This window comes from Micropterus dolomieu, linkage group LG09 (assembly GCF_021292245.1).
Source record: "Micropterus dolomieu isolate WLL.071019.BEF.003 ecotype Adirondacks linkage group LG09, ASM2129224v1, whole genome shotgun sequence".
Taxonomy (NCBI): Eukaryota; Metazoa; Chordata; class Actinopteri; order Centrarchiformes; family Centrarchidae; genus Micropterus; species Micropterus dolomieu.
The window spans coordinates 2,849,862-2,861,513 of record NC_060158.1 but is presented as its reverse complement, the minus strand read 5'-3'; the positions used below and the strand labels follow the sequence as shown (position 1 = coordinate 2,861,513).

The window sequence follows — 11,652 nt, the reverse complement described above, 5'->3', positions numbered from 1 at the left end:
TCTCGCTGCCTTCGTCTTCCACTTTCTGAGGTGGCAGCTAGCCTACGCATACTACCTCTTCCTGGCCTTCCTCTATGATAGCAGGAAGAGGAAGAAGAGAGCTCCTCACCAATACGACGCCTTCATCTCCTACAACGTTCACGACGAGGCCTGGGTTTACAGAGAGATGCTTCCAGTGCTGGAAGGAGAGCAGGGCTGGAGGCTCTGCCTGCACCACAGAGACTTCCAACCAGGTAAACACTTCCTCTGTCTGTCTTCATCATTCATCACACATCCTCGACAGCTGTGGGCCGTGGCCCAAATAGTTAAATCTGCACTTATTTTGGCCTAAATTCTGAAATTTTCACCTTCAGTAAAGAACATTAACAACACTTTCACTAGTTTGAGGTTCAACCCTGTCTCCTAGAAATTTTGTTTATATTCTACGAACTTGTAACAGCAAATTTTTAATTGGAAAGGTAGTATGTAGTTTTTTCCCCAACAGAATGATTTTAATAAATGTATTTGCTAAGTTGCAAAATGCGTTTCTGTTTAGCATTTGATTAAGAAAACTACATACATTTACTCAAGAACTGTACTTGTGATGCCCCTCCTAGTGTTCGGAGGTAGTCCTGCCAAGCGTAGCAGGAAATTGTTTGAATTGGGAGAATTATTGGGCTATAAAAGCTGACCCATGTATTCAGAACAGTCTCTCCCTTCTTGCAGGTCACATCCATGCTGTGACATCTTCTTTGCACTAAGTTTAATAAATTCTACTTGTTTTAACTCAGTACCTTGCCTGGACTCCCTCTTTGTCACATTCCCTGAGACAGTTTGTGACAAATGGGGCCTCATCAGTGATACAAACCCAATTCATAAGGTTAGCCTACTGTGGCAAATTAATTGATTTGTATGTTGGTGGACAGTTTGGTCTGTGACTCGTGGTCTGTGATTGCTAAAATGAGTTTAGGTGCTGTTCAGCATTATAGATAAAGTGCCTTTGGTATTTAGCATTGAGATAAGAATATGGGGAGTATCACGCAAGGTTTTTTGCTGTTGTTCAGACGAGTTGATTTTTTGGTTAGTTTGTTTTTGGTGGATGTTGAAGGGAGGTGCATTTGTTACCACTTTATTTAATTGCAAACCCGTTTTCAGATGTAACATGATTGTGTTTTGGGTGAGTATTGCCACATTTGTTTGTACGAGCCATGCATCTTTTTGTAGGCTGAAGTGGTTGATCTCAATAGGAGACCAACCACTTTGTTGTTTTCAGTTAGTGTGGTGGAGAACATGGTTGAAGACTACATCTTGGGACCATTTCCCTGGTTTCTGGAGAGTCGCGAGTTTCGGGTTGCCTTTTGGTACAAGTGGAATAATTTCATAAGTACCCACCACCAGTATCCATCTGAAGACTAGGGTGACATTATTTAGAAAGCAAATGGAATTGACTCTTCGCTAAGCCACGCCCAAATACAAAGCTGGCCAATCACAGTATAGGAGTTGCTCTAACTAAGGTCCGACACTTTCATGGATGCGCTCCATTGACTCTAATGCAAAAATCCTTTTTCTAGCTTTTTTGGCTGTATTTTTCCAAGATATGGTCAAACACTGTTCCTGGGGCTCTTGTAATAGTTACAGCAGCTACCCAGAGATGTTGAAATGAGAAGTACGATTTATTCTCTTTCGAAAACCTAAAATAAATCCACAAAAATGTCGGCTGTGGATTGTTCCTGATGTAATGTTAGTTAGCTAACAGTAGCTAACTTCCTGCTGACTGTAACGTAATAAAGCCCTACTGTTCTGCTTTTCAATGATTGTAATAATGAATAGAGGCCTACCCAGCTTTGAAGGAACACTTTTGATCCTTAATGTCGTTGTCTTTTGTGTCAATCATCCGGGGATGCGGTGGTTCACTTGTACTGTGTAATTGGTAGGCTGTAGCTTCTATCTTTTATTGTTTTCACGTCCATTTGAGTCAGACAGCCTGAATACAACATTCAAATGTATAATGCAACTGCAAAACTTTTGCCAACAAATTTGACAATATTTCTCCGGGGAGTCCAGTAATAAATGAGTAGTACTTAGCTGCAGGACCAGAGGCTGTAGTTTAGGGACCGCAATCCGGACCGGAACTGCATTTCGAGGACCCTTGTTTACTTTGATACTGGCAGCTAGCTGGCTGGCTAGATAGCTAGCTAGCTATGTTACTCTAGACAGTCCCCCCAAAGCCAATTACCCTTACCACAACCATCACTGAGTGTGTGTCTAAACTTAAGTTATTGATTACATGCATGTTGACCGGTTAACCCTACAGTAGACAGGGTTAACCTCCTTCATGCATTACCACCACCAATCCACTTGATGGGGCTGTTGCAAAAGCACTACAGTCCTACAACTGCGGCCCTAGGATTGCGGGGGTCCCGAAACTGCAGCCTCCGGTACTGCAGCTACATAATATTGTAATAGACAGTGACAGCCCCGATAGTTTGTCGGACAACAGTAACTAAGGGGGGCAGGGCTTAGCGGAGGGTCAATTAGGAAGATTAGAGCTGCAGAGCTTGGGCTCTTGTTGCTATGACTTTCCCATTACACATGTTTCTATAGTTGGGTTTTAGTCTTTGAGTTTGTATCTTAGAAATACTATGGTTGAAACTGTAAATTTGATCTGGAGGTGATTTACTGCTGAATTGCTTTAAAACCTGGTTTGTCTTGAAATGCTTAAGTTAATGATGGATTTTTGTCACTTAGTGTCAGTGACTTGGTGGTTTGGCCTGCTAACTTTGGTAAGCTTAAGCGCTATAGCTCATGCTTTGTCTGGTTGGTTTGAGCTTCATTGTAGCTTTGTTCCCTTTGTATTGTGCATCTTGGGACGACTTGGTTGGCTGGTGAGCCTTTGTTCAGAGGAAACTTTTGGTGTGCTACTTTAGTTTAGCGCTCATGTGTTGCTGGAATGTGTATACCCAAAGTGTTCATTTGTGATGAGCTTTGGTGCTCATTTAGATGTGAACTTTGGGTCAGGGCTTTGAATTCAACTTCCAAATTGTCAATATTCTTCAGTTTTCTGTCTTCCTGCAAAACCATCTGCAAATTGAGGTGGGTACTAGCTTTACATTCAGAACCTCTCTGTGCACTCAATTTTCATCATGTGACTCTTGGCTTGACAATTCACCAGTTTCTCTTTACTAGTTTCCCATCCTTAAGGTCACTCATGGTGGCATGTATGTGTTTATAGCCATTCTAATGATGGGGACCATTATAAATGGTCAAAGTTACAATTTAGTTAATGTAAATGTTTTGTTTTTGTTGTTGGTATATCTTCCGGGTTTCAAATTGGCACCTTGTTAAGATGGGGAACATATCGCCCCTCCCACTGTTCGGAGGATGTACTGCCAACCTTGGCAGACAATTGGCTGAACTGGGAGGGCCGCTGACCAATTGCGCTCACCGGTGCCTGTGAGGTATAAAAGCTGGCCTGTGTATTCAGTTCAGTCTTTCTCTTCTTGCAGGTTACATCCATAAACTATACTTGTTTTAATCAAGTATCTTGCGTGCACTCCCTCTTTGTCACATTCCCGGAGCCAGTTTGTGACATACGTAAGTACAATTTTAGCGACGCATACTTTTAGTATTTTCATTATATGAACCTTTATACCTAAACTCCATTACATTTCTTTTAACAACACTATGTTTGTTTGAAAGCTACTCGTGACTATTTAGATTTTACATTAAACTCATTTCATAAGGTTATAAAATACAATGTTTTGTTTGAAGATGAGGGTACAATGTGTAAGACTTGAGACTACTCTCCACATGCTGAATTCATACTATTTCAAAAATAGGCAGCAGCATGTCACGTATTAGGTCATAACTACTGCTAACTGCTGCTAACTGCTGTTAGCTAGTTTGCTCAGTTAACTGTGCAGCTAACTTAACGGTTCTTTTAGTTGACCACCAGAATCGGTACTGTATGGTGCACTGCATTGAGGTCACTTTAAATATTCAGGGGTAATTATTTGAAACAGCTTTGGGCTGTGTTTTTAGATTTCTCTTATCGGTCCTCTCTTCCTTTTTCTCTAATTTTTTTTCTGTCAGAGATGTTGTGAATGCAGAGCAGATACAGTACAGTTATTTTTAGTCTTTGCATCGCACTGAGGGGTTTCACATCTCTTTATTTCAGCTCTCTGTGATAGATTCACTGACACGTGCCTGATGGCGTACTGGCTTCATCAAGCATGCTTCATTGGTTTTGGAGCAGCTTGTGGTGTAGACCAGAATTATTTTTACTTGCATAGTACTTCTCAGATAAAATGGTACTTTAGACATCAGCGGCCTTGTGTCAAACATGAGAGTCAGTATCAATCTTAAAAAAAATCTCTATCTCTATCGAAGGTTTATAGAAGCTGCAGTGAACTCTGCAGTGAACTCTGCCTCAACCTGCTGTGAGGAAAAAACCCACTGCATTGTTTCAGTTCTGTACATTTAGCAGCGGCAGCCCGTCGCTCCAGAATTTTATGAAATGCCTTTTTGCTGAAACATGTTCAACTTCTGATAAAGCAGATGCCCTTGTCAATGTCACTTTTTAAGAAATGACCAATCACAACATGGATGGAGTGGGACATTAATAAATGGTTGAGCTACAGCAAACCTTTAGAATGTTGAACTCACTGTTATGCTGAAGAAAATCCTAGATTCAGGCCATGATTTAGTGTGTATTCACACCTGTCTTGTCAAGTTTAGTTGAATCAAACTCAGGTTTGGTTTCCCCCATGGTGTGGATCTTTTGGGAAGGTGTCCAGCTTACTTTCTAGTTCAAGACATGCTGTTGTTGTGTTGTTAGCTATAGCAGTGGGAGAGTGTCGCTGTCTGGAGCTGCTCTGGCGCCGTCTCATCCTCTAATGTTAGCTTTGCAGCGGCAAGAAGCAGCAGTTTGCTAACCTACAACCGTTACATTACTTGCGGTGCCGCTGTTCACTCTAGATCATGGTATTTTTCATGGTATTGGATTTCTACAGAATCGTATACGCACCTTTTATGATGCATTAGATACTTAATTGAATTTACAAAAATGACCTATATAGGGTTATGAATTTCATATGGCCCAGCTCTAGGCCCTTAAGTATTAAAGTAAGGTTTTCTTCAAGAGAAAATTAACATTGTGTTCTTAATTTGTTTGTAATCTCTGTGGAACAGCTTTACGAGTGTTCTGGGTTACCTTGACTCTTATTCCTACTCAGTTTCTAAAGCCTGATTTATACTTCTACATCCAGTCTTCACCGTAGCCTAGAGCGTAAGCTACGCACGTAGCTACAGCATTGTGGGCATTTGTAGTTGTGGGTTGGGGTCTGTGTTGCTGTGCAATAACACCACCAAAACGCTAGCTTGCAGTGGTGCTGTATGTTCCATTTGTGTTGAATTCTGTGGATAGCTTCTGGTTTAGCTCTCTGCTAACGTGATGATAATGATAATCGTCAGAATCAGAAGGAGCTTTATTGCCAAGTAGTGTTTTACAAATATGAAGAATTTGCTGTGTTGATAAGGTGCTACACGTAGACAAACATACAGTCAGAGTCCTCGAGGCGTATAGGTCCGGAAAAGAGATATAAGATTGCAGCCAATTTGTCCCTGGCAGTGGCAGCAGCGTACCAGATGGTGTTGGAGGAGGTGAGGATGGACTCAATGATGCCGGTGTAGAAGTGTACCATCATTGTCTTTGGCAGGCTGAACTTCTTCAGCTGCTGCAGGAAGTAGATCCTCTGCTGGGCCTTCTTGGTGAGGGAGGTGATGTTCAGCCCAGGAAGCGGAAGGACTCCACAGTGGTGACTGGGGAGTCACACAGGATGATGGGGGAGGGTGGGGCTGTGCTCTTTCTGAAGTTCAGAGCGTTGAGCTCCAGACTGTTCTGGCTGCACCAGGTCACCAGATGGCTGAACTCCCACCTGAGATGAGCCCAATGAGGGTGGTGTCATCTGCAAACTTCAGGAGCTTGACAGACTGGTGACTGGAGGTGCAGCTGTTGGTGTATATAGAGAAGAGATGGGGGGAAAGAACGCATCTTTGAGGGGAACCGGTGCTGAGGGTCCTGGAGTCAGAGACATGTTTTCCCAGCTTCACGCGCTGCTTCCTGTCCGTCAGGAAGTCAGTGATCCACCTGCAGGTGGAGTCAGGCACGTTCAGCTGAGAGAGCTTGTCCTGCAGCAGGGCCAGGATGATGGTGTTAAAAGCAGAGCTGAAATCCAAAAACAGGATCCTGGCGTTGGTTCCTGGGGAGTCCAGGTGCTTGAGGATGTAGTGAAGGGCCATGTTAACTGCATCATCTACAGACCTGTTGGTTCAGTGGGCGAACTACAGGGGGTCCAGGAGTGGGTCTGTAGTTGATTTTAGGTGGGACAACACGAGGCGTTCAAAGGACTTAGGACATAACCACAGAGGTCAGGGCGACGGGTCTGTAGTCGTTTTGTCTTGTGGTCCTTGGTTTCTTGGGGACAGGGATGATGGTGGAGGCTTTGAAGCAGGCTGGCACATTTCATTTATTTATTTAGTTAACAGGGACAATGCACAATATATGTACTGTACTGAGCTAAAAGCTCATTCCCATCTGCAGTCCCTGGGCAGGTGACAATAACGTGCAAAATATTACATGGCATGTCTCCAGTGAGGTGTTAAAAATGTCTGTGAACCCCGGAGACAGCTGATCAGCACAGTGCTTCAGGGTGGATGGGGAGACAGAGTATGGCCCAGCTGCTTTGTGGGGTTTCTGCCTCTTGAAAAGACCGTTGACTTCCCCCTCTGTGATGGAGAGAGGAGGGGAGGGGGTGGAGCTGGCCATCTCTGAGGAGTGAGGGGAAGAAGTGGTGGACTGAGTCTGAAGCTGAGCGGAGGAGTCACGGGGGATGGTGTCTGATTGACTCTCAAAGCGGCAATAGAACTGGTTCAGCTCATTTGCCAGGCGAGAATCGTTTATGGAGTGGGGGACTTTGTGTTTATAGTTTATACACCCGGCCCTGTCACCACTCCTAAATGCCTCCTCCTTTTCCAACCTCAGCTCTCTGAGTTTGGCTATAAACCAGGGTTTGTCATTGTTATAACTCACCCTGGTCCGTGTTGGAATGCAGCTGTCCTTACAGAAGCTGATGTAGGACGTAACAGCCTCTGTAAACTCATCCAGATTGTTGGTAGCCATCTTGAAAACATCCCAGTCAGTGCAGTCCAAACATGCCAGAGGTCCTCAACAGCTTCACTAGTCCACTTCTTTGATGTCCTCACTACAGGTTTACAGAGCTTTAGTTTTTGCCTGTAAGCAGGAATCAGATGGACCATCATGTGATCAGTGTCCCAGTGGAGCGCGTGCGACGGCGTGATAGGCACTGCTAACTGTGGTGTAGCAGTGATCCAAAGTATTCCCCTCTCTGGCTGGACACTTTATAAACTGTCTGTATTTGGGGAGTTCTTGGCTGAGATTCCCCCAGTTAAAGTTACTGAGAACAATAACAAGGGAGTCCGGGTTTGTCTGCTCCACATACAGTATCCGGTCGGCCAGCATGCTCTGTGCGTCCTGAACGTTGGCGTGCAGTGAGATGTAAACACCGACCAGAGTGAATGAAGCAAACTCACGGGGGGAGTAAAACAGTTTACAGTTAATGATAAAATATTCCAGATTAGGAGAACAGAGCTGCTGAATCACGTCGGTACACCAGCCATTGTTAATATAAAAACAGACACCTCCACCTTTTGTTTTGCCGGAGAGTTCTGTGTCGCGGTCGCTCTGTACAGTTGGAAACCAGCCAGCTGCAGTGCAGAGTCCAGTATCAGTTCAGATAGCCAGGTCTCCGTGAAGCACAGAACAGAAGATGAATAAAAGTCTCTGTTTTTCCCCACCAGAAGCTGAAGTTCGTCCAGTTTGTTGCACAGTGAGCGCACGCTGGAGAGAAATATTGCCGGTAGCAGTGTGCGGAGTCCGCGCCGGCGAAAACGCACGAGCGACCCGGCTCTTTTGCCTCTCCTGCGGCGCTTCACAGCACAAACGACAGCGAGCGAGGCCATCATTAAATGTCCAATAATTCCACTGATGACGTAAGAAGAGTGGGAATTAAATCCGCTGGAGTTGTTCCCGTGATGTTCATGAGCTCCTCCCTGGTGAAAGAGCTCTGGGAATCACAGCCGAAAACTGAATTAACAGAAAAACAAAACAAAGCGCACTGAAGACTGAGGCAGCTATACTCAGCGCCATCTTGGAAAATTGTGCAACTCTTTCAGACTTTCCAAATGTTATCGACCGAATGGATCAAGTTCTGATCGATTCTGAATCTCTATTATTCCCTTCCAGCCTGCAATCTGGAACTGATTTATCACACAGCACCAGCAGCTTTAGATGTGGGCAGAACGGTTGAATCTGCACTTGTGTTGTCACAATACTGAAATTTCCATCTTCTATAAAAAAACGCTGAAAACACCGTTCAGGAGGAGGTTGGGGTTCAGCCCTAGAGATTTCATTTATTAAGTACGAATTTGTGACAGCAAATATTTAGTTCGAAATGTAGGAGGTAGTGTTTCATCAACGCGATAAAAAGCTTTTAATGAATTTATTTTGTAAGTTGCGAAACATTGTTATTCAATGTAAACTAAAGAATGATGATCTTCTTTTATGGTCCTGTTTAGGCTGTCACAGCATTTGGTTAAGATTGGAAAAAAATGCTGGTCTTGGTTAAATACTGAAATGTCAACACTTACCTAAATATACATTTACTCAAGGACTGAATATAAGAAAATTTTAGAGGGACTCATACTTTGAGTATTTTCATTTTACACCTTTATACTGTTTACTTTTACTCCATTTGTTTTTGGTTTTACTCCATTTGTTTCTTTTTAGATTTAGTTATCTCATTTAGCTGCGCAGCTAACTTAATGGTTCTTTTAGATGACCACCAGAACTGGTACCGTATGGTGCTTTGAAACCACGTTCAATATTTGGGTGTAATTGTTTAAAACTACTTTTGGTAATATTGTTGTTGTTATTATTGCTGTAGATTTCTCTTGTTGGTCCTCCCTTCATCATCCTCTTATCTTTTCCTGCCAGATGTTGTGACAAGATTTCTCCACAGGAATAAAGCTGTCTCGCGAGTAATATATATTTTTCATAAACTGTAAAAACACATTCATTTTCTTACGCAGTGAAATCCGCCCAGCTGATTGACACCGGCAGACCCCCTGATAGTAATGAACTGATCTACAGGACAAACAGATCTGAGAGCAGCACAGAATCAGCTGCACTGACTTAGGCGGTGTTTGAAACAGAAGGCAGTTGCCTCTCTACCGTAATGGACAGTTGCCTCAGAAAGCAGAACTTTCGAGTGAAGGCATCTCTGTGAACATTGGTTTTCGAACAGCCTTCTAGGGCAGCGCTTACAGCAACGTGTGACGTCAGCACGCCATCTTGCATCACTTCTGGCTGTCAGAAGAGACGCTAGCCTTAGCATCAGCTAACTAGCTATTGAAAAGGCAAATGGCTAACAGATGTCTCAGAAAAAATGTTCAGTTGGTGGTTACAGACGTGTAAACTGCTGTCTCCACAGGGAAACCCATCATGGACAACATCACAGACGCCATCTATGGCAGCAGGAAGACCATCTGTGTGATCAGCCAGCGCTACCTGCAGAGCGAGTGGTGCTCCAGAGAGATCCAGATGGCCAGGTGGGGGCGCCGCCTTCCATTATTCAGTCTTCCTTGAAAAGAAATTAAAGTGGATATGTGTAGGGGAAAGGGTGAGCAGATCAGAATATGTGACAGCTGATCTAGATTACTTTAAGTATCAACGTTAAACCATGACACATGAGAAGCATGAATGAAGCGCTAGAATGAATTATTTTGTTCATGAAGTCGCCTGTCTGTCATAAAAGACACAATGTCTGTGAGTATGTAACGGTGTGTAAATCATGATCTAGAATGCTCTAATTTTATGTAGAATTTCAACGGTGAGGTCAAATAAACTCCTTTGAAGATAAAGTAGTAAATGAATAAAACGTTAAATTAAACTAGTAGACGGCAGCTTTCAGCCTCTCAGACCGATTCAGTCCTCACGGTCTGTCCTGTTTGTGTTGCTGCAGCTTCCGCCTGTTTGACGAGCACAAGGACGTGCTGATCCTGCTGTTTCTGGAGGAGATCCCGGCCCAGCGGCTGTCTCCGTACTACCGCATGAGGAAGCTGGTGAAGGGACGCACCTACCTGAGCTGGCCGCAGGCCGGCCAACACAAAGGAGTCTTCTGGCAGAACGTCAGCAGAGCTCTGGAGACCGGGGACGCTCCCACAGAGACCGCAGACCTCCTGACTGGACCGGCAGGATGCTGAGTATATTACCGGACCTGCGAGGTTCCTTACAGTTGCAATGAAAAACAAGAAGAGAAAGAGAAAATATAAGAGATTCAGATTCTCCTGAAAATGAGTTTCTTGAGCTGGGACCACATATTGAGTTGCTGAATAAGCAGAGAGTCATAACTCAGTCAAATATGAGTTTTAATCATAAAGTTGTAATTCAATTTTCCAAAATGTCAACTAAAATAGGATTAAAGAAAAACAACATTCCACTTCCTTCTTGCATCCCCTAAAGCATGATGGAAGCTGTAGTCCCAGCTTGAAACTGTCCCAAATAGAAAAGTTAGACTGTTAAAAACAATCTGACAGACAGAATCCATGAAAATATTTAGCTCCTCTCAAATGAAATATGATGAAGATAGAGGAGTTATTGTTCTATTGGCCCAATTATAAAAGGCTATTGTAATGTAGTGTCACTAAGTGTTGCATTATGGGTTGTTTGTAGAGTAGTCTACCCGAGGAAATCAGGGCAGCTGAATATTAAAATCGCTGGTCAAAAGAGACTTTTATTTAAGAGCCTTTGCTGATTTGACATGATTTTATTTGAAGTATAATAAGTATATATATTCCTTAGTGTGTTTTGCTTTACCTGCCTTCATCTTTTAACTGGTTGAAATTGCTTAAAGTCAATTATTTAATCACTTGTATTTGATTATTTTAAAGTCCTTATTATAAGATTCTTCTTATTCTTTGTTGTTAGGTTAGTTTCTAGTGTTTCTGTCAGTCAGCCCTAAACGTGTTTGGTTAGTTCAATTTACCCTGCAGGAGTTTCTGAGAGCTCGTATAACAACATGATGCGTGAAAATGAGTCTGAGGGCCCGTGTCCACCAAAGTGTGTTTTTCTGATTCCTTTTTTCAATTCATTGCAATGGGAGCGCCGTGTTTTTACACGCTGGTAAAAACGGCAGCAGCGGTCACTGAGAGTCAAAAATGTACAACTTCGGGAAAACACTGCGCTCATCACTGTCACTCTTTACTTAGTCGTCCAATCACAGCAGAGAAGGGCCGGGAAAAATACCACACCGTAGCAACGGTTACTATCTCTATGAGAGGCCCAGAGCAAGTGCTCTGCTCTGTGTTGACATTTTTTACAACCAGTAAAGTCAGGTAGAACTACTTGCAACATCACTTCCGGGGATTTTATGTATCATAGCAAGCAAAGCAGTCCCAAAAACGCCCCATAGTGCTCCCTGCTGGGCGTTTTCAGCTGGCGAAAAACGCTTTGGTGGACACGGGCCCTAAAGCGTCTCCTTAGTGCAGAACCGGACCGTGGACTCAGGACAACAGTTACTGCTGTCAGAGGAGGAG

The 11,652-nt window shown here is 43.4% G+C and overlaps 1 protein-coding gene across 2 annotated transcripts in view; it reads left to right on the top strand.

The window, feature by feature from the left end:
• LOC123976540 (toll-like receptor 13) overlaps positions 1-10,585 on the top strand; it is a 14,913-nt gene extending 4,328 nt beyond the window's left edge. For both annotated transcript variants that reach the window (XM_046058791.1, XM_046058790.1), the window contains exons 3-4: positions 9,549-9,666; positions 10,080-10,585. In XM_046058791.1, coding sequence (XP_045914747.1) covers positions 9,549-9,666; positions 10,080-10,320 — 359 coding nt within the window. In that variant the 3' untranslated portion in view covers positions 10,321-10,585. The remainder of the gene's footprint in view (positions 1-9,548; positions 9,667-10,079) is intronic.
• Positions 10,586-11,652: the final 1,067 nt, after the last annotated feature.